The sequence below is a fragment of the Haliotis rubra genome, unplaced genomic scaffold, assembly GCF_003918875.1.
Source record: "Haliotis rubra isolate DU_JTF1 unplaced genomic scaffold, ASM391887v1 Scf966, whole genome shotgun sequence".
Taxonomy (NCBI): Eukaryota; Metazoa; Mollusca; class Gastropoda; order Lepetellida; family Haliotidae; genus Haliotis; species Haliotis rubra.
In genome coordinates, this window is record NW_025767708.1 from 127,080 (window position 1) to 151,223 (window position 24,144).

Consider the following 24,144-nt stretch of genomic DNA (forward strand, 5'->3'; position numbering starts at 1 on the left):
GTGGCAGTGTTGGGTCATAAAGGTCAACGTTCGTCAATGCAGGTCAGCTATGCACGTGACAGGTATGAAGAGGTGTTCAGCTAGGTTCATTCGAAAATAAAGTAGACCTGATAATGATCAGGAAAAATAACATTCACAAACAGTTTCTTCTAGAGTAGTTTATTGAAGCAAAAGCAGTGTTGTACAAAGCATTTCTTTGGAGACATTACAACATATCCAATTTAATGGCATGCTTGTAGTTCATAACTGCCACCATTAGAAGCCACAGTGTAAACAAGCACTTGTACCTTTGACACTGTACATCACACAGCAACCATAACCAGTCAATAGAAGCATGAATGGGACATAAATAGACACTTTCTGTGATAGTATCACATAGAGGACCAAAAATATAATCACCTTGACCTTTCACTGCAATAAAATACAGATCTGCTTTCTGTTAACATTCAGGTAATCAGCCACAATTTTCTAAAGTCCCATCAAATCCACACAAAGGAAACATTACGAGCATCATATGTAATTTCCGTATATCACATGGACATCAGTGGACCAAACAAAGTTGTATATATTTCATATACCTTGTCACTTGACAAACCAACAACAAAACAACTCATAACAAACCATGAAACCAGACGCATCATTTTCAGCGCTTTTTAAAATGGCTGATGGCAGCTAAATCTGATTTGTGATTAAAATTCTATTAACAAAATTGAAAATACAAAGTCATCATCTCATTCCCCAAGTTTTACACCTCAGAATCTCAAAACATTTGATGTAGATTTTTTAAATATCAAACATGGCTACTTAGCCACCAATTTTGATGTCTTGTACAAACATAAATACAAACTTTAAGGTAAATGAATACACTACTTCATCAGAAGAAGTAACAAAGTTTAAAATGTTTATTCATGATGACTCTGCTATGATGTCCTTTGAGGCCAGGATAACCTAACAACTAAATGTGAAAAAAGGATATTCTGTAATAATCTTGAATGAACTACACTCAGCAGAACTGAGCTATGTAACGGGAGTACAAAAAGATAAAGGGAGGAATGTAACATACAAAGCATGTATAGCACTGTCATGTTGAATCCAAGAGAAGAAAAATATCACGGGTACTATTTCACAAACGCCACAGTTTGTGCTGAAGCTCATACATAATTCAACACAAACATCATATTGAGCATGCATCTAGATGGGATGGACTATAGCACTATATAGATATAATGTAATAATCATTTCACTAAGTACTCTGTTGGCAACATTGTGTCTTTGGCCAGACCAATAGAATGATTACTTCATGATGTGATAAAAAATCTGAACACCTTGCAGATGTCTACTTGCCCTTACTGCTATAAATATTGGGTTTTTTTCAACTAGTCATGAAGGTGGTGTTTCTGAAAAATACAGCCAAAAGGTTCTGTAGCTTATCAAAATGTTTCTGGAATATATAACCAAAATTGAGATACATCTTTACACAAAATTCAGCAAAAACCAGACAACAGTCAAGGCCATGGTCACAACAATGCACATGTATAACTGGCTGTGCTGAAGGCCAATCTTACACAACCATCATGATTGACATGTTAGCATCAAAACTCTGAAAACATCGAGTAAAAAGCAGATTAAATTGAAAAATTATCATAAGTTAAAAATATTACATCTACAGTGAAACCTGTCTCAACCGGTATTAGTGTATTGGATTATGGGTCCTTGATTGGATTGCTCATACCCATGCCGGTGTAGACAGTGTTAATTACAGTTAAAATCACTTTTTGGGACCGGAAAGTCGTGCCGGAATACGGAATAGACAGGTGCCAAATTAGACAATGTTTTAATGATCATAATCGTTGTAAAATGGAGGGACCAAAATTTTATGCCGGTGTAGCAGGCTATTTCTTCCCCGGGGAGCGTTTGGGCTAGGCTAAAGGCCCCCTTCCCCCCCCTCCAAAAGGGGGAGATTCTGGCCTAGCCAGGCTACTTCTTCCCCACCCTTGCTCTTATATCAAAAAGGGGGAGATTCTGGCCTAGCCAGGCTACTTCTTCCCCACCCTTGCTCTTATATCAAAAAGGGGGAGATTCTGGCCTAGCCAGGCTACTTCTACCCCACCCTTGCTCTTATATCAAAAGGAGGTGATTCTGGCCTAGCCAGGCTACTTCTACCCCACCCTTGCTCTTATATCAAAAAGGGGGAGATTCTGGCCTAGCTAGGCTACTTCTTCCCCACCCTTGCTCTTATATCAAAAAGGGGGAGATTCTGGCCTAGCCAGGCTACTTCTTCCCCACCCTTGCTCTTATATCAAAAGGGGAGATTCTGGCCTAGCCAGGCTACTTCTACCCCACCCTTGCTCTTATATCAAAAAGGGGGAGATTCTGGCCTAGCCAGGCTACTTCTTCCCCACCCTTGCTCTTATATCAAAAGGGGAGAGATTCTGGCCTAGCCAGGCTACTTCTTCCCCATCCTTGTTCTTATATCAAAAGGGGGTGATTCTGTCCTAGCTAGGCTACCTCTTCCCCATCCTTGTTCTTATATCAAAAGGGGGTGATATCGGCTTAGCCAGGCTACTTCTTCCCCGGGGGAACCCCTTGCAATATAAACCAACAGTAGGTTTGACTTACATGTTGGTACATTTTTGCTAAATAGTCCATTTTTTGTTGATGTTTACATCTGCTTCCAACTGTTAAGTTGATGTCGCCGACATGGATGCCATATTTAAAGCCATGAGTGAGGGAATAAAATTTTGAATCAATATGGACATCCAAGTAAAAACTGGGTATTTAGTTACAGTTTCGAATATAGTAATGATTTTGACAAAAGCCAATTTTGAGTAAGTGGGGATAAGTAAATTATTGAAATATCTATATAAGTAAATGATAATATAGAACAATAGTAATGATATAATATCTTTGCTTTTATGATTGCTTTTCTTTTTAATCTCACCTTATAGAAGGGTATTGAAACAAAATGGGAACCATGTAAATGTTATATATGAAGATGACGATGACCTGTAAATTGTTAATGAAACTTAGCATCAACATGAATATCTTATCAATGTGTTCACATGAATAGCTATGTCTTGTTTTCCTTTCCGATTTTTTCAAGACTAACATAAACATGAAATCAAGGTTGAGGAAGAAATAGCCTAGCTAGGCCAGAATCTCCCCCTTTTGATATAAGAACAAGGGTAGGAAAGATGTAGCCTTTAAAGTTGATTCAAGGGTGGGGAAAGTTTGGCCTAGGACAAACTTTCCCCAGGGAAGATTAAGCCTAGGGGGTGTAAAGCTTGGCCAAGGCTAATGATTCCCCGTGGAAAGTTTGTCCTAGACCAAAGTTTCCGCGGGGAAGGTTTGGCCAGGGGGAAGTTTGGCCTGTTACACCGGTTTGACAGTGTGCCAGATTAGACAGGTGCCGGTGTTGGCAGGTTTCACTGTATTTTGAAACTCTACCTTATAAAATGACAGAATGACATGACAAAAATCATATCATAGAATTTTTCATGTGGAAATAAGGGAATGAAGTGTCAAAATCATATCCATTACAGAAACTGGAGTTATGCAGACACTAAATGTTTGAACAAAACTTTAAATGTTACTATAATTAGAAACATACGAAAATACAACTCAGTATGTGGAAATCCATGGAGTGCTACCACTGATCTCTTGTATCACAGATCAATGATTTATGTACAGAAGATCATCTCCAGATGAACACTTTTGTTATGATGTACTGCTGAAGCAGATTTTTTGCCACTCAAAGTCATATCATCCAACTCACTGATATTTCAATTTTTCACAGTTAATTGTTGTGAAAGCCAGTAACAAACATTGACCGTAAAGCTGTATTTCCCATCAACACATATCTGATATCTATTATTTATAAGCTCTACTCAATTGTAATGCTAGTTATTCCATCATAATATATATGTTAATTGTATGCTTGTTATCCCCCGCAACACGTTTTGCGGGGGGTATTAAAATGGACTCCGTCCGTCCGTCCGTGTACATTTGTCTTTTCCAGAGCAGAACTCTAAAACCGTTCACTATTTCTTCACAAAACTTGGCACATGAATGGATCTGGTGGTGTACTGGTGCCTTTTGGTAGTTTTGGAATTCTGAATTAAATATTTTTTGCGGTTCCATGGCAACAAGTTCGACTTTGACTGAAATTGCTGGTAGTGCTCTTTTCCGGGAGCAGAACTCTAAAACTGTTCACTATTTCTTCACCAAACTTGGCACATAGATAGATCTGGTGGTGTACTTGTGCCTTTTGTTAGTTTTGGAATTCTGAATAAAATATTTTTGGCGTTTCCATGGCAACAAGTTTGACTTAGACTGAAATTGGTGGTTGTGCTCCTTTCTGGAGCAGAACTTTCAAAACCTTTCCATACTCTCCTTCCACTTTTCTATATACACACCTAAATATTTGACATAATCATACCTCGTAGACATAATCATGAAGAGTATTTTGCCATTGCGGGGTATATTGATGACTTTGTCTTCTTGTTAAGATGGGTTTGCTCGGATAATTGTATGCATGTTACCATAAGTGTCATCTGTTGACTGTATGCATGTTTACATGAGCTCAACCTGGTAACTGTATGGATGTTTACATGAGAATTATGTTAACTGTATGCATGTTTACATGAGTGTAATATGCTAACTGTATGCATTTTAATGTGAGTGTAATCTGTTAACTCTATGCATGTTAACTGGAGTTACATCTGATAACTGTATGCATGTTGACATGAGCTTCATCTGTTAATTGTATGCATGTTAACATGAGTTCCATCTGTTAATTGTATGCATGTTGACATGAGTGTCATCTGGTAATTGTATTCATGTTGACATGAGCTCCATCTGTTAATTGTATGCATGTTGACATGAGTGTCGATCTGTTAATTGTATGCATGTTAACATGACTTAATTGTTAAATGCATGTATTTTAATATGAGTTCCATCTATTATCTGCATTCATGTAAATATTTGAGTGTCAACTGTATGCATGTCTAGTATACTCAAATGTAAAAGTACCACACACTGTGATCCTGGAGACATGCATAACACTTCCACTTCTCATGATACAATTACAGGAGAACAGCACAGATAGCTTTATTGTACAATTGTTGCATATCTGGCCACCCAGATAAAGAATATTCTTTTCATCTTTTGGGAATGGTATTTCTGGATAAATAGTCATAACTCAATATTGTTGATAGAAGCCTGTTCATGCATACATGATCTAAGTTGACAACATGGAACATGCCTGGCTACAAAGCCAACACTATTTCAAATGCACATTCCTACAAACAATTCACATCCATTTAAAATGTTGAAACTTATCTGAAAGTTTCTATGGCTGTTCATCTAACAATGATGTTACAAGCTATAACATGCAGCAATTTTAAATAGCTTTAATTTGTAATGGCTGAACATAACGGATGATACCGTAACATACCCTAAGAAGTAAGATTTACTTCAGATTCTCTACTCAAGGAAAACATTACACTAAAAATGATTGATTTTTCACATGAGTGTTCATGAATACAAACATTTCTGTAACAGCTGATGCTACTTTGGTGGTTAATACTGTACTCAGTAATATTAAATCTAGGTGCAAGATAGCATCTTTAAGCACCTGAGCCTGTAACGAACAATCCAATGATGAGCAACACGAAAATAAATGACCTTTGCCTGGTGTTGTTGAACCAGGACACACAACCCACCACATCAAGTCTGGGAGTCTGACTACCCGATCCCTCTAGTTGACTTGTACTAGGGTCTAATTCGTACCAAGAATCCATAACATAACATGTTATATTTGGAGTTACACTTTCTTAGTAAAGTGCAGGTTCTAGTACTTTTTGGGTTGAGTCCCATTTGGGATTTAAACCTGCACCCTCAGAGTCAGGCACCTAATCGCCAGCACACAAAGTCATCCGCGGTTCGATGCCTGAGTCTGACTCAACCCAAAAAGTACTAGAATTTGTACTTTACAAAGAAAGTGTAATCCCAAATATAACATATGTTACATTTAACCACTTTCTAAATGGCATTGTGTAGTCGAAGAATCCATAAGTTACTAAAACACAATACATTGGATATTGTTTCAAAATATGGCATCATCCCTTCACTTAAAGATCTGAAGGAGGTTACAATCTAACCAACTGACAGACCCCAATCATGTTAATTACAAGCCATCAGGTACCTCCAAAATAATATGATCACAAGAACAATTCTAACTGACAATTGATTTAAACAAGATACCATGATTTCATACATGTCATGAATTACATCACCTCAAGTTAAATATATCTATATCAAGTCGAATATATCTATACATCTACCTCACAAGGTGACAAGAGACTCTCACTAAATACCATTTGAAAGAAAGGACATTGACTTCACTGGTAAGTGATAAGATATTCTGGATAGGCCTGGGTATCATTAAAGATGATGTACATTCCAGGTCTACCAGTATTGTCTACCACAGAATCATACTGGATGTGATTGGATGCATCTCTTTGTGGAGGTACTCTAATCCCACCTTGTCCTCGACAGTACATCCCGGTCAGCACACGGGCTTGAAACATGTGCTTGTGACCTTGAATGTCAGGCACAGAGTAAGTATTTCTGTCTGAATATGAAGCCTGGACTGCAAAGTATACACCCTCTCCATGTGCAGTGGCTGAACAAAGAGAAACATTCATTATACAGATGTAATAGGGGAAGATTTTATAGATGTGAACTTTTGTAATATGAAGAGCATGACATTTCAGGGTATATATATAGCAGATAGCGATATTCATTTGAAACCAAGAGTGATCAGAAGATGACAAATCACCATCAAGCCCTTAAAAATTTGAAAAAAACCCAACAAATCATCTGACAGTTACTTGAAGTCCAGCTTGATGAGAGAATTTCTACAGTGTCCATCTGTATACAAGAATAACTATTGAGTTATCAAAACAATAACATATAACATTATAGAACGTTTTTTCAGTTATGCTCCGAAAACAATATGATCATTGACAAACAGACAGACAGGAAAGGCCATAGGAATAACAACAAAAGTGATACGATAACAGAGCTGGATGCTTAACAAGGGATGACAGTAGTCAAAAGTAGTGATGGCCATGGACAAATGGACGCAAGTGAAAATCCAGGCATAGATAATACTGTTAGCAAGTTTCTCAGAGGCCATTGCTGATTTCATTCAATTTCTGGTGTCCCCAAAATTGGAAACTTTACAATAAATTGTACATTTATATACTTATCCTACATCATGGTATGCACCTCTCTTCTTCTACGACAATGTGTGGAAACATGCTGTAGGCTAAGTTGAATCAAAACTTCCTGGCCTTCCTGACCTCTCTTGAACACAAGCTTCAGATTAGCTACATGTGGAACAAAGCCTGTAGTCCTTCCCCCATCCAAATTTCTGTCCATCTGCCTGTTACTGACAGGAACATTTTCTTAGCATATCATGAATTTAAGACATGAAACACCTGGACAGTGCAGAAACTTTACATGGATGAAAGCAGTGGGTGAGTATGGCAATATCACCATGCCAGCCTCCTATCTCACAGTATGCACCTCTCTTCTTCTTCTACGACCATGTGTGGACAACGTGCTGTAGGCTAAGTTGAATCAAAACTTCCTGGCCTTCCTGCCCCCACTCCGATAGCAGTACCTGTCAATCATCTCAATAAGCGTGCAGATCGCTCAGATGATCACGTGACGCTCTGTGCCAGTCATTCTCGTCTTGGAGCCTCCAGTAATCTGTGATGTGGGGCAGGTCGGGTGGGTATCCATCACGTGAGATAGGATAAGCATATAAATATACAATTTATAGTAAAATTTCCAAATTTTAAAACTTATCCTATCTCATGGTATGCATTATCCCACGGTTGGCAGGTGGGCCGCAGATTACCCTGTGTCAACTCTACAACCGTGAGGTCGCATAACACAAGGAGGCCAGGAGAAAGCACCAACTCCCGATATGCTAACTCCGAACTTGTGATGGGTTGCTTCTGATAACCCCTTAGCTTACACAGCACAAAAACTCTGGGGATTGGTCGGTTCCGAATTTTTCAGTGGTTTTCAGCCGCAACTTTTGACAAGCAAAAAGACGCAGTTTGGCAAGTAGACCCTGCCTCCCTGCGATTTATCAAGTGAACCCAGTGAATTAAAGTCGAAGACCTTAATCTGGACAGTCCCTGCTTCGAAACTACCCCCCACAGACACACGCTGGAAGGCGGTGAAAGAGGGAATAGCCCGGTCGCTCAACTGGTTCAACGTTCAGTACCAATCCCCCTAACTTACCAAAGGAAGAAAGGAAGAAACCATGCAGGTAATCAACACTTCACTGACGTAATTGCTCAGAGAATAGAGGTCAGTAAGCAGAGTGTCGACCACATCTGTTTGTAGCACAAGACTGGCCTCTCAGTCTATTGAGTCATACCTATGACAGTGCAGACACGCCCTAGTTCCCTAGGTGAGGTGGTCTAAGATAAAGGTACAAAGATAAAGATGACATTGATATCTTTTATTAGGTACAGAAAGCAAAACCGACAGGCGGAAGAACTGCTTCTCATCTGCGAGCACAAGTCGATGACAGCTGCTGAGCTAGGACCAGAGGACCGAACTGGTGCAAGCCCTCCACGTCCATGACCGAGAGATCCCGAAGATAGTGTGAGGCGAAAACGGTATCTGACTTCCAAAAACATCCCTCCTGGAGGGAACAGTTCCTATGAAGCGCCATGGTGGAAGCTAGAGCCCAAGTTTCATGAGGATTCGCAGTCGAAGATGGAAGAAGGTCGGCATAGGCATAGGATAGCAGGATAGTGGACCTCAACCAAAAGCCAAAGTGGTGAGCGAGACTTCCGAGGTGGAGGCAACAGACAACGGGATGAAGAGTACAGTCAGCTCGCTAATCCGACACTCGCTAATCCGGACAATCACGTTAATCCGGACAAAAATTAGGGAACCATTTAAAACAGTGATAATTACTCGTTTATCCGACATTCTCGCGATTCCGATTCACACACCAATCTAGCAGCTGATTATTGTAAATACATTGTAAAACATTCGCTAATCCGGTTAATCAACACAGCCGGGTCGGATGATCCGACCAGATACAAACAATCACACGCGGAGTGGTAATTAGCGTGCAGCCTTACTGGCTGCTTGACACCGCGCCAGTGAACATCACACTTGTTAATTAGGAACACAGGATAATTAATTGAGACGATTTAATCAAGAAATAACAGTAGAGCTGTATAAAATGTTTACAACCGACATGAGTTTTCATTACAAGATGTTTGTCACGAAAGTACACCACCTGCTAAGCTGTTTACCCCTTGTAGAAGTTACGCCATTGATCAAGAAAGAAATCTCCTTTTGAAGAAAGACAAACCCCAGACAACACAACAAGAAGTCATCACTTTTGCTGAGCAGAAGTTTGATGTGAAGATTGACGATCAACCGTGATTCGACATCCTGAAGCAGTCTGCTTAGTGGTTGAGCCGCCTCTAACGACTGGTTCCAATGCTTCAAGCTATCTGAGGCCAAAACATCGCTGAACACTTTGCAAACATTTCTGACACACCACTTAGACGTGTTTGATGTTAATGACCATCAAAGACTTTTTCAAGTTATAAATTATATATGTTATGATACACGCCTGATTGTACATTAGACGTCCACATGTTATTATGGAATTAGTTGTATGGAAACCGTAACATATTCAACATCCGGGTCATAATGGCAGCTGATATGCGGTTAAAACAAACGTGAGTTTTGTGCCAATGTGGTCATGAAATAGATATGAAACTGTTCGCTTATGTGATTATATATGTATGTTATGCCATCTATGAATGTTAATAAATGAAAACAAGTATGTATTGTTAGTATTTTTTATTTCTGTGAATATTTTTACATAACTAGATCTACCATGAAGATAACTAGATGACATTTAGTACCATTTCTGATATGCATGCAACAGTGTCGGATGACTGTAGTTGGATCATGACATTTAGTAAACATTGATATTTGAGGGCAGTGCCCGCAAGAGAAAAATACATTAATCTCCAAACATTTTGATTAAGCACAACAGAAAGATCCCAAGTTGGCGGTAATCCCACATAGTTTATTCTCTGCAACCACAAGTGTCGGATTAAGGGTGTTAAGAGAGCCAGGTAGGTGACTGTAGACCAATCAGCTAATCATCAGAGCGTAAGATCATGCGTTTGGAAAGTGGTACAGGATCTGGCCAGTTCTTGTATATCGACGAACCACCCTCTGGCCGGCCAACAGGGCACGACCAAAAGAAGTGTCATCCGCTGAGTCGTGCGCAGTTTCAGTAGTATGTGTGGCAGTAGGGCCACTGGCGGAAACGCGTACGCATTTAGGTTGTCCCAAGGAATAGCTAGAGCGTCGAGACCCCAGGCCAGAGGGTCCGGAATGAGAGACACGAACAGAGGCAACTGGTGGTTGAACAGATCTACTGTCGGAGTCGTCAGCGGAAGGCAGACGGTCTGGAACACCTTTGGATGTAGTTTCCACTCTGTCGGGGAGGGATGAAGCAGCTGGGACAGAGAATCCGCAATCACGTTCTTCACTCCTGGAATATGGTTGGCTCGAACGGAGATGTCGAGATCGTCCACCAACTGGAAGAACCGTTGTATCCACTGCAGGGGTTGAGGAGACCCTGTTGACCACATCCGGTTGATGTGCCACCCGTGTGGAGATGCGTCCATGTACAGGTGGTTAGTCGGGATGAACGGCCTTAAGCAGACTCTGCCACAGACGTTCAACTCTTCCATCCACCAGAGAAGATGGGGAAAGAGCGCCGGAGGTAACGTGATCATGGAAAGCGGGTTGCCCACCCTGATGTGTGGAGCCAGGAATAACTGCAACGGTCGAAGCTGAAGTTGACCCCTGAGGGTCAATGCCTCGTCCGACTTCAAGAGACCCCGGAGCTCCTGCCATTGACGAAGAGTCCTGGATTGAGACAACGGAAGGGGAACTAATTGCCGGATCTTGTAGAAAAGGTCCCTCAGCACAAACAGTCTATTGAGATCTGTGTTGAACACCGCCCCGATAAACTGCAGGCGGCGTGAAGGGACTAGCTCCGACTTCTCCATGTTGACAAGCCAGCATAACTGGTGAAGTAGCTGCATCGTGAGTGAGTATGGTTTTACGCCGCTTTTAGCAATATTACAGCAAAATCACGGCAGGGGACACCAGAAATGGGCTTCACACATTTCACACATCATGAACCCAAGGTGACGTAGGAGGAGTGCACGGTCGGCCTGAGCCTGGATACAGTCGTCGATGTAAGTTTCGAACGGTATCCCCTTGCAATGGAGGAAGCTGGTGATGGGCTTCGTCACCCGTTAAATAGCCACGGAGCAGAAGAAATTCCAAACGGGAGTACCCGCAAATGATACTGGGTGCCCTCGAAGACGAAACGAAGAAACTTGCGATGGTCCGGGAAGATCGGAATGTGAAGGTACGCATCCTGAAGGTCTAGGCTGACCATGTAATCTCCAGGCTTGATGACAGTCTTGAGTAGAGCCACCAACACCATACGGAAATGAGGCAGTGGTTGTAGGAACATCTCGTTGAAGACCTTCATGTTGAAGATGAGTCTCAATTTGTTGGAATCCTTTTTCAGAACCAGAAAGATTGGAGAGTAAAACCCTGGGTCGGCTGGAGTTTCTGAAGAAGCGTAGCTATGGTGGATCGTAGCACAGTTGTTTGACGAGCGGGATACGTCCTGTGCTCCAGAAATAATGTGAGAGGAGGGTTGCTGATGCCTGAAGTTGAAACCCCCTTGAACAAAGTGGAGAGAACGTAAGGGTCGTCCAAGATGGTCCAACTGAGGGCATAAATCCCAAGTCTTCCGCCTACTAGGCAAGCCTTGATAGGTACGATTGGGAGGCAGAGACCTGCAAATGAGCATCCAGCCCAACCTTTACGGCTATATCTCTTATAGCCCCATTAAAGAGTGATTTGCCCGACTAAGGTTGACGGAAATGATCTGTCCGAAATCTATCCTCCCACAAAGATAAGTGAAGCGGGCCCCTGCGCCGTGAGGTAGGAGAAAAAATGGGCCAGCTGATCCAAGGTGGTCTGGAACTGCTCCTGTAACAACATCATTGAAGCCCTAATATAAGCCTGTTGAGGGGAAGCCGCAGACAGACATAGCCACAGCTTCAATTGCCGTCAAAACCAAGTTGAGGGGAGCTAAGATCCTCCGAATGGCGCCATACAGGTGCGGCAACTCACGGTCCTCAACCAGAAAGGGAAAATAGACTCTCTGTTTAGATCCCAAAAGTGCGATGTCATCATCCACAGAAGGCGAGACAATCAACGTAAAAACCCATGAACATGGGAAGCCGCCAAGTTAAAGCGAGGTGCCGCAAACCCATCCTTAACCTTCCTTAAGTTGTCAAATGCCTCGTCACGAGAAGTCGCAAGTTGAGTAATGCAGGGACGAGGTGGAAAGGTGATAGAGCCGAAATCACCCGGTTTCATATCAAAGCTAGTCAACAAGTCCATAGGTGAACTGCTACGAGGTAGGCGAAGGTTATCAGCAATCCAAACCAGTAACTGAGGTGTGTCAACGGCATCAATGCTAACATCTGAAGCCGAAGTGTCATCTGAAGTAGGAGAGGGCGTAAACCGATTGAGGAACGGTCGGAGGGCCAGCTGGCTGAACAGTCGAGGATGGAGCTGGGACTTGCTGACGTAAAGCAGAGGCCACAAGTAGGAGGCAAAGTAGAATCAGAGGCTGGCATGGGTGGATGACCTGGCAAAGGCAAACGTTGAACCAAGAGAAAGCAGCACACTGGAAGACTGTGGTATATTGGAAGTAAGCGTTACACTGGAAGCAAGAGACGCTCAGACAGGAATTGCTGAACCAGGACCAAGCGACGCAATGGAAGCAAGCGGTGCTCCGACAGTAAATGCGGAACAGGGATCAAGTGGCACATTGGAAGTAAACGGCGCTCCGACAGTAAGCGCCGAACCGGGAGCAAGCGGCTTATAAGAAGCAAGCGGCGCTCCGACTGTAAGCGACGAACCGCGAGCAAGCGGCGCATAGGAGGCAATAGGCACTCCGACAGTAAGCGCCAAACCAGGAGCAAGCGGCGCAGTGAAAGCAAGCGGCGCTCTGGAGGTAAGATTTCGAACGTTTACATGAGGAAGGACCCTCTGAGGGTTTACGGTGATCCCTGTCAGTAAAACGTCGGGAAGCTACCCGGCGATATTCTGAACAAGCATCATCATCAAGTTGATCACAGTATGTACAACGGTGCGACCAATCGCAACATTCCAAACAATCCACACACCATGCATGTGGGTCCCCAGCTGAAAAGTTACTATTACACTTGTTGCAATGTTTGTGTTTATTAGAAGCACTGCGACGAGATTTACCCATATTGAACACAGTCAAAATCTCATTAAGAATCAGCACACATCCACACGTCGTGGCTACAAGAAAGAGAATGACCGGCACAGAACATCACGTGATCATCTGAGCAATCTGCACGCTTATTGAGATGATTGACAGGTACTGCTATCGGAGTGGGGGCAGGAAGGCCAGGAAGTTTTGATTCAACTTAGCCTACAGCACGTTGTCCACACATGGTCGTAGAAGAAGAAGAGAGGTGCATACTGTGAGATAGGAGGCTGGCATGGTGATATTGCCATACTCACCCACTGCTTTCATCCATGTAAAGTTTCTGCACTGTCCAGGTGTTTCATGTCTTAAATTCATGATATGCTAAGAAAATGTTCCTGTCAGTAACAGGCAGATGGACAGAAATTTGGATGGGGGAAGGACTACAGGCTTTGTTCCACATGTAGCTAATCTGAAGCTTGTGTTCAAGAGAGGTGAGAATATAGCATATGTAGCTTAATCATGTCGTGAATGACCTCCTAGTTGGAACTTACCATTCTTTCCACAGTAGCTGCGATTAAAGCCACCTTTACAGATACTGGGAATGGCGTCTACAGCAGTGCCATGCCACAACACAGTCTCATTTGTTTGACCTTGGTTCTGTGAGTCCAACTGGCGTTTCTTCGCAACATACTGCTGCCACAGGAACTTGGTCTGTACACGTTCAATCTGTCAGACAAAGGAAATACTGCACATTATTAGGTTTTCAGGAATAACACATTGCATGACATCCACACGAAGGTGAATAGAAACATGCACATCTGCAACAACACCCTCCCTACCTTGAATCGCACACAACTGGCTGAGAACAGGACAACCTTAAACATTCAACAAACCTCTTCTTCAAAGGTTGTATATACCCATGGAAACGAATGAGGGAACACATGAAAGTATATAAAGGAACACTTGTACTTTCATGTGTTCCCTTATTCGTTTCCATAAAAATATATTGGGGTTGTATTTAGGGGCTCCCTGGGTACTTGAGTAAGAGTCAGGTTTAACTGGACTCGAGTCCATTTTCTAGGTCTCCAGGACTCGATAAGGGGTTATAACTCTAATTGGGTTACTTCTTTGAGAAGCATTTGGTTTTCTTTAATTGGGTTACGTTGTCAGTCTGTCTGCCTGCCATGTGCTAAGCATGAGCGGCCATTAAAATCTGATATTATATATCATTTGAGACTTTGTACTCAGGTCTGAGTCGAGCTTGACCTATCGAGTACTCGAGTCCAAGAAAAAAGACTCATTGAAGCCCTACATGTATTACACGAAATCAGATCAACAAAACTCTGTACCAAGAAGGAAACAGCTCTTGGGAAGAAGAGGGTACTAGACAAATTCAAATAATCTGCAAAGTAATTCATATATTCACAGTGCCATTGTTTGTGTTTTTCCAAAACATATTAGAATGGGTTTGTGGCACATGAACCTCTACTGCTGCTCTGAGCAATATCCCTGTGATATCTCAGGGTGGGGAAATACACACCGTTCATATCAGCATTTTAAACAGACATCCATATTGCTTTAGCTATATTAATAAGAAAGCAATTAGTACATCCTGCATAATGACCATACACTCGCATTGAGCTAAAATCATTCGCTGCATTCTGAAAACACAAGAAGTTTGGCTCCACAAACAAAGAAACTCCCAAATGACAATTCCAGTGACTTTACCTTCAGTGAGGAAACCCATTTAATGTCTAGTCCAGAGGATAATATGATTCCTTATCCTACTACTGTGAGTGATTGGGGTGTACTGCTGGTTTGAACAGACATCTAGTGATATCTCAGAGTGTCAGCTAAACATGGAAGGAACGGCAGCACTAATGATGATCTCAGACATTAACCACTCTGGTAAAACCCATGGTGCCAAGAAACATTTAAAATATAATCATAATGATCATTCACTTCAAATAATTATCAGTGTAAAACTGAACATATCAGTAACAAACTGTCCACGTTTCACATTAAAAGCAGGTCATATATACCTAAACCAATGAACATAAGCTTGACGTCTCTTGTACTGTATACATAGTCAAACAATATAACATTTCTAAAATAATCTGCAGGTATCTAAGTGAAAAAAGCTAGCATACTGAAACATTCACTGTCACTTTGATCTTATAAGACGGTCACTCAGGACCACCTTTAATCTTGGCCCTACCCTAAGAAAGTCATGCACCAAGTGTCAATTATTTTTATGAACAATGCAGTAAATAACCTTCAAAATGTTGGCAGGTCTTCCAAGGCTGCCGTGAAATTTCTGTTGAACATCTGTGTACTCCGGAGCTGTATTGTTAAGTGGTACCATTTCACTTTCCGTTGTCATTTGTGTCCAGTTGGGAGGAGGCTCAAACGATGCTCCTGAAGATCATAGATATATGTCAACAGGCACACAATTTTTCACAATTATGCTGAATGTGTTCAGGCTATACAGTTTTTGTTTGTCGAAGCATCTTTTTGGATAACGTCTGAGTAAGACTTACAGCCTTACATTTATGTAATCACAGCATATTTCATATTAACGTGTAACCTGTACGTAAACCTAATTTGTCTGATTATAGTAGATGATATCTCGGGCCTTTTCAGAACTCAACAATTCAGCCAACTATCAAATTTATCTTTTCCAATGAAATTTGTTTCACATTAGCCCATACTGGATGTATTTATTGTCAGTGACGTCTGAAACCCCTAACATTGCAGTTATTGATGTGTGATGTTTGACTTCGTCAATATTGGGTCAATATTCCCAGATTTATTCAATACAGTTAGGCCAGTTGTTGACCAGGTGCGGTCACTGAGGCTGAGAAACTAACAAACCTTTGATTAGATCTTTTCTGATCACAGAGACTTTATCACTGGGAACATCTGAATCATATTCTTCCATGTTGTTTAAATCAACAACATAGATCTTCCCATCAGTGTCAAGAGGCAGACGTATAAAAGGCTTCTTGTTTTGATAAGCTTCTTCAATTTGTTGATTTATGATCTTATCATATTCTACTGGTTGTGATGAGCCTGTAATATCTACTTCAATGTATGACCACTGAACGTAGGATGACAACATCTCGGCCTTCTCAGATTGCTGTTCCTCACGAAGAGCCTCCTGTACAATCTTGTGTACTGCCTCCATGGCTGTGATGACATCATTTGTAAGACCTTGAAGTTTAACCCTTCCTCTTGAACGGTTATAGTCAACAGAAATGCTGAACTTGGCCTCTAGATCTTGAATCTTTGCTTCCTACAACAAAACACAGAACAATGTCATAACATAAACTCTTCCTAAACTGCATCATGGTGACTTATTCATTTTTCACAAGACACTGAACACATTAGTGTGAATACATTAAGAACTAAAACAGTGAACTGTCTCCTTATATAATGTAATTTTTCAAGTAAAATTGATATTTTTATACTTATCCTGACTCATGATCTTTTGCTTATCTCCCCTTCCTTTTCGAATTGTAGTGGAACACTTGAATTCCTTGAAGTTCCCAAAGCGGACGTAAAAATACACTCGACAATGAGTTACCTCCCTTTTGCCCTTTTCCCGCGCAAACAGTCATGTGACCAGCCTTACTTGCCACTCTCTCCTGAATTTCTGCCCATGCACTTGGATTTGCTGTGAAATCCAAAGTGTCTTCAGCGGGGTGGTTGGGAGGGCTTCTCATCATGAGTCAGGATAAGTATAAAAATATCAATTTTACTTGAAAAATTACATATTTTTTCTTATCCTGACTCATGATCTTTTGCTTATAGAATCCGACGGATTGGTAGTGGGTTAAGCCACTTCATGGATTCATCAACTGTCCTTAGATACGTCTTGTATCCCCCCATGGGAATTGCAAAACAGCATTTCCGTAATCCTATTCTTCCAACTTGCGTCATAACTCGGGGGGACCACTTTCTTGTCTTACTTCAGTCTCAGACAATTTGAATCATGCTGATTCATGTGGCTACAGATAAACTAGTTTCTTCTTATTACTAGATATCTCATAACAACTCATAGATTATGATAAGATCTTTATCATAAATGAGTTGCGACCCCTTCACGTACAGGTAAGATCTTTACCCGTACAGGATCTTTAATCACTCATGCTAGCCTGTGCTAGACTGTGCGCATGGACTTTCAAACTAATACTTTTTCCTTAGTAAAAGTTGTCAACAGGTCAACGTGATAAAGGGTGTGATTTTACAACTCAGCGCCGTTTAGGAACCGTTAGTTCCTCAAAGAGAGGCCAAAATTGGTGAATGCCAATCAGTGGCTATGTCTTGGAGGTAGTGGTTGGCAAACACTGTGTCCGACTTCCAAAAGCAGCCCTCCATAATTGCTGGTATAGAGCAATTTCCGTGCAGAGCCAGTGCTCTGACTTCGTGTGAATTGGAAGCTCTAGGAGGCGTTTGAATTTTTGTCTCCTTGTCTCAGTCTTTTAAAGATATATCTTCAGGGATCTGACGAGACACAAGGATAGGTCTCTTATATCCTTTGACCAGAGTATTGTAGATAGCGCTGGTACGTGGAACTGTCTATCTGGCTGACCATGTAGTTGGTTCTTGGCAATGAAGTCCCATCTAAGTCCTAGATGAACTGCAGCATGTTGCCCCAATGTCAAATCTGGTTCAACCAAAGTCCAGCGCATGTATCTCTGATATTCGAGCTGCCGTGGCTAGCGCAAGCAGGAACAGAGTCTTCTGTATCAGCAGCTCGAGGGTAGTCTGGTCTAGAGGTTTGTAGGCATCACTTGTAAGATGACGTAGAATTACATTCAGATCCCAGGCTGGAGCTCTGAACTTCTTTTGCTGGTTCTCCAGTTTAAAAGATCTCAGCAGAGCAAGTCATTCTGGTACTTTCGTCAACATGATGCCTGTTTTCATGGTAATAACTGTACTGATGGCGGCGAGGTACGTAGATAATGTCGAACCTTTCAGATGTCTAGTCTGTCTAAGATGACACAGGGGCAGTGGGGTAGCCTAGAGGTTAAAGCGTTGGCTCGTCACGGCGAAGCCCCGGGTTCGAATCCCCACATGGGTACAATGTGTGAAGCCCATTTCTGGTGTCCCCCGCCGTGATGTTGCTGGAATATTGCTAAAAGCGGCGTAAAACGAAACTCAGTCAGTCAGTCAGTAAGATGACACATATTCCGCCACTTGAGGAAGAGTAGCTTTCATCGCAGTGAAGCCTTTCCACCTTGCATAAGTCTCAAACTTCAGCCATTTGTCATCATACAGGTTACAAGTAGATCTGCGTAACGCTAGCGTTACTGCCTTGGCTGCCCTGGCGGAGTATCCTCTTTTCTTCATACATGTTTTGATACGGTTCACACGTGTAGCTGGAACACTGTCGGGTTCCCGTGGACTTGCTTGGTGTGTGGATGTATGAGTAGGTTCGGCCAATCTGGTAACTTGGATTGCTTGACTTCGAGATCTTCTATTGGTCTAGGGAACCAGCATTCTTCTATCTGCTGGCCAGTAGGCGACCAAAGTCAGTTGTAGCACCTGTGTCTGTTTGATCTTCAACAGTACTTCTTGAAGTAATATCTCGTAAGCGTTTAGTCCTTCCTAAGATATGCTCAGTGCATCTGTTGCCCAGGCTTGAGGATCTGGAACCGGTGAGATAAACGTTTGTAGTTGTTTGTTGAACCTCATGGCAAACAGGTCTGTGCAAGGGGATCCTATTTCCCTTATGATGAGCCGAAATGCTTCTGGATGGAGTATCCATTCTGTAGGTGACGGGTGCAGTGAATTAGGAAGAGCGTCTGCAAGTACGTTCTTAGCTCCGGGTATGTGACATAGCCTTTATCCAGATGTTTGCTTTCTCCGTGATGTGGAACAACTGGAATGTGAGCTTTAGCAGGCTTGGAGACCTTGTGGATCCTTGCCGATTTATGGAGAATGCCACTGTAGAGTTTTCCGTGTGGACCATCAGCATTCTGTTGTTCAGCGAGCTCGACAATAGTTGTAAGGCGTTGATCACGGCTTTCATCTCCAGCAGATTGATGTGAAGATGCTGCTCTATTTTGGACCAACTTCCTGATGCAACTTGATTGTTGAGATGCGCACCCCAGCCCTGCACCGCAGCGTCTGCGTAGAGATGTGTGTCAAAAGCCAGCTCTTGTAAATAGGTCCCTCCGCAAACGTTCGACCTGTGCGTCCACCACAGTAGATACCTCTTGAGGTTGTCTGGCAGCAAAATAGGGTCGACGCTGTCTAGAAGTTTTGTCAGGAACCGTTTAGCGAGTCAAGTCCTGCGCCGAGGTTAGCAGACCGAGTAGAACTTGCCATGATCATAGTGTTAATGGAGAGAATTGACTGCTGGTGGAATCATGGCTTGTATCTTGACCCAACGATCTTCTGGGACGACAATACGATTCTGTGTTGTGATAAACATTATCCCCAGAAATTACAGATCTTGTTTTGGTTCCAACTCTGACTTCATAAGGTTCACCAACCATCCTAGATGAGTGAGCAACTTGATCGTGAAGTTCAGCTGTAGTCTGAGTAGACTGGTATCTTGGTGGACCTGAATTCCGTCGTCCAAGTAGAAGGCATTGCGTAGACCTCGATAATGTAGATATGCGACAATAGGCTTGGTTACTCGTGTGAATAGCCACGGAGCTGAAGATATTCCAAACGGTAGCACGTTCCATTGGAAGTGCTGCCCTCTGAATAGGAATCGTAGATACTTTCTTGATTCCGGATGTATGGGAATGTGTAGATACGCATCCTGCAGGTCTATGGTGGCCATGTAATCTGCTGCACGGACAAGTCGTCTGAGCTGAGGTAGGTGGATCATTCTGAACCTCTCTGGTTTCAGTAGATAGTCTTTGTTGAATTTTTTGCATGTTGTAAATCAGTCTGAACTTCTCCTTGGAGTTCTGCTTGTGTACTAGAAAAATTGGGGAATAGAAGCCTGGAGTGAGATGATGCTGATCTATTATCTCTACCGCCTCCTTCATAAGTAGTCTGTCGATGGCTTCTTGTAGTTTGTCTGCCTGTTCCTCTGCATAGTTGAAGACCGCTGAGGGTTAGCGGAGGTGTGGCCTTGAGTTGTACTCTGTATCCTTCTCTTAGTACTTGGGAGACATAGTCGTCCTTTAGTATTCCACCCACTGTCGACGGTTTTACAGGAACGGCTGGGGGTGGAAGACTCCAGTCGTTCCGAACCTTGATATCAACGTCTAGTTCCTCTGGATCCTCTGGGAGTGCAGCCTCTCCCTGAGTTTCATCTATAATTTCTGGATGGGAGATCCTTTGCTGCCTCTGAAGCTGGGGTACTTCTCCTTTGCCTTCTGTATGCCAGAATATTTGGACTTGCTGTTATACTTTTGCGAAGTATGACGGATGACGTTGGCAAGAGTATCTATGGATTTTATCATCATAACTTCTCTAGAGTCATGCATAGCTTCCTCAGCTGCATCCTTTATTTGTCCTCCGAAGATAGTAGGCACCACCCATCAAGCTCTCAGTAGCAGTTGGGTGAATCTATCACTCCATGAACAGGATGCACGTAGCCCTTGTCTGCATAGTAAAGTGAGACCTGCAAATATAGATGCCAGATGGTCCGATAAAAAGTATTGGTCCTTCTTCTGTGTTATGAGGGCTGAATATATCATTCTATCCTCTTCCGAACTGGAGTTCTGAAATTTATTGATCAATGCTTCATTGATGGCTCTGGACCTGGCCAACCTGAAGAAGGATCTCCTTGTAGCAGTATCAAGTTGACATAGCTTTTCATCTTCCACTTTATACATCTTTTTTCGTGAGTCGTTGAGTAACTTTATGTTATCATCCATCCAGAAAGCCTTTGTAAATGGATCCATATGATGTAAGGGGAATCTCTTCACATTAAATGATGGTAGATGCTGACTCTGGTACTTGGATGCTTTAAAATTGAAAGCTGTCGCGTGGGATTAGAGGGTACCTTGGATATAGGTTCAATCGGGAGGGATGGTATTGTGAGTTCAAAAGTAGATCGTTACGCACATCCTATAAGTAGACTTCATCTTTATCCTTAGAAGGAGACTCCAAGTTCAACCAGCTGGCAATCCATGCTGTAACCTCTGAGTCTGGGAAGATGAAGTCTGCTGCTGATCCAAAGTCTCCTGAATATTGGTGCTAGGCCTCTGCGACTCATCCATCTCGCGAACCTGTATCCCTTCTCGAACCTTCATCATCCTTTCGAGAACCTCTATCTGAAGAATCCTCCTTATGCGAATGTCGATCTTGAGAGTGCTCTTTTCACGAACCTCTATCTGTAGATTCATCTCTTATGCAAACCTCTGTGATGTGAGCTATCCCTTGAAGATGTCTGTACCGTAGATGTATCCTTGATGCGAACTTTTGTGATGTGAACCTTCTATAGGTGCCATGAACCTCTAAATGAACCTCTACCGTGATGGTGACTTCGAGCGTCTGTGAAAGATATGAGATCTCGATCTAGCTGATGTAGAACTGTGAGTAGGCATCTCATCTTTTCTATCCTCTTTCAAGATGACAGAGTTGTCCGACTGTTGAGACCTTCGCAAAGGTGTACGTTCACCAACGTAGTCTTGAGATGTAGTTCTATGAGGAGTAGGTTCACGCTGGTCCGTAGGTTTGCGCACGTTGTTGGTAGATGAGAGGCTTCGCTGAGCCTTCGCTTCTTCCTCGAACCTACGTTCCATCATGGCCATCATCTGGTTAGTGAATTGTCTCATAAATTCACCCGGGTCAAAGTTCTGCATTGGTTGAAGCTGCTGCGGTGTAGACAGTGTTCGCAAACGCTGATGTGTTCTGCGCCTCAACTTCACTCCGTTGAGAAGTAGGTGGTAGTTCGTCAAACAGCTGGGGACGATCTAGTAGTTGTACAAGTCGATTGAGTCGCTGAACTCATAGGTACTTTGGGTAGAAGGAAGGGGGGGGTCATCAAAAACGCCTACTTCATGTGGAGGTAATATCTCTTCGTTGAAGGATTTCTGATGCGTTGACTTACTAGCACACGTAGAATTACCCTCTGATCAGTAACCAGATGCTTGTAGAAACGATGCGATGGCGTTTTTCTTAGCCTGAGACGGAGTCAACTGCGTCGATCTCTTCTTGGCCCCCTTATTAGCAAACTGCCCCTCCAACGCACTAAACATAGCACCAGTATTATGAACTTCAGCAGTAGCAAGCAACATACGGTTTGAAGGCTGATCTCCTGTTTTATCAGCAGTGACTTGAGATGACTTCCTCACCCGATCCATGGCACGTCTATAGATATAAGACAAATATTGATTAAATTGAAGATTTGATAAATCAACACAATAAGTACAGCGCAAGCTGGAAGAACATGGTTTTATGCACGAAAGGCACTGGGGGTGAGGATCAGCCACGGATAACCTGTGCCTGCAAACACTGCAAGATTTCATGAAATGTAAACAAAGTTACATAACGATGAAATAAAATCTTTACATATAATACATAGTAGTTATTGCCAAATCCATACACAGCGTAATTTTGAAGAATAGGACCTAAATAAAAAGTATATAATGCCGTATAAGGGACTCCAGTGCTCGCCCAACCATCCACTTGGGCAAAAAGGGGGAGAGTGACAAGTAAGGCTGGTCACATGACTGTTTGCGGGAAAAGGGCAAAAGTGAGGTAACTCGTGGGTGAGTGTATTTTTACGTCCGCTTTGGGAACTTCAAGGGATTCTAGTGTTCCACTACCATTCGAAAAGGAAAGGGAGATAAGCAAAAGATCATGAGTCAGGATAAGAAAAAAATATTAACTTTATGAATTTACAAGCATTTGTTAAATTCTTCCATAGAGGTAAATAAGTTTTCGTAGTGTTACATATTTATCACATTCAAATAGGAAGTGGACTTCATCTTCATTTCCATTACTATTACACATCTTACAAATTACATCTGTGTTCATAGTATCCTTCCATCTAATATTACATCGTAATGGTAATGCATTGAATCTTAACAAACATAAATATCTTCTTAAGTCTCTTACATTAATTCTTAAAATGTGATTATCAAGAGGCAATAATGATATAATACTTCTAAAATGTACAAGACTGGATGAATCCATGATATTGCTACTGATATTTTGTTTTGAACAATCAACTAACCTCTGCTTAAATAATGATAAAAATAATGACACATTTCCGATGTCTTGGGAAAGCCAATCATAGCCAAATCCATACTCATTTGAGAGCTTACATATTTTTGAAACCCAAGTAATCCTACCAACAGCATTTAGTCTAAGTATATAATTATAACATTGTTTGGGATAACGATCATTAGACAATCTTAATAGTTTACACCAAAATGTAAAACATTTAAGATGATAATCTACATTCATATTATATCTTCCACATTCAGCTAATGCTGCATTACTTGAGGTATGTTTACCTACCCCTAAAACAAATTTACAAAAATTATTATGAAATTTATCAACAACACTTCTTTCCTGAAATCCCCACACCTCTGCCCCGTACAGCAGTATTGGTTTTATTTTACACGCAAACAGTTTAAGTAACACATTAACAGGAATATTTCTAAAATCAGGTTGCAATTGTTTTATAACTAATAAGGCTTTGCTGGCTTTTGCCACAAGCGTCTTAGTACAAACACTCCAAGACAGCCAAGTAGAAAACATGATACCAAGATAATTATAATATGTGGCTGTTTTCAGTTGTACGCCATAATTAC

The 24,144-nt window shown here is 42.0% G+C and overlaps 1 protein-coding gene and 1 long non-coding RNA gene across 8 annotated transcripts in view; one reads left to right on the top strand and one right to left on the bottom strand.

Moving 5' to 3' along the window:
- LOC124265190 (protein mono-ADP-ribosyltransferase PARP14-like) overlaps positions 1-24,144 on the bottom strand; it is a 215,893-nt gene that overhangs the window by 104,458 nt on the left and 87,291 nt on the right. For 6 of the 7 annotated variants that reach the window (XM_046699986.1, XM_046699984.1, XM_046699985.1 and 3 more), the window contains 4 exons: positions 16,283-16,703; positions 15,684-15,826; positions 13,960-14,134; positions 5,600-6,685 (listed from right to left, as the gene is read on the bottom strand). In XM_046699986.1, coding sequence (XP_046555942.1) covers positions 6,402-6,685; positions 13,960-14,134; positions 15,684-15,826; positions 16,283-16,703 — 1,023 coding nt within the window. In that variant the 3' untranslated portion in view covers positions 5,600-6,401. Of the gene's footprint in view, positions 1-5,599; positions 6,686-13,959; positions 14,135-15,683; positions 15,827-16,282; positions 16,704-24,144 lie in introns of those variants that run through there. The other variant, XM_046699981.1, reaches the window with a different exon arrangement.
- Positions 4,809-5,368, top strand: LOC124265192. Its single transcript, XR_006895369.1, has 2 exons — positions 4,809-5,175; positions 5,220-5,368. It is a non-coding gene; the product is annotated as an uncharacterized LOC124265192 (long non-coding RNA).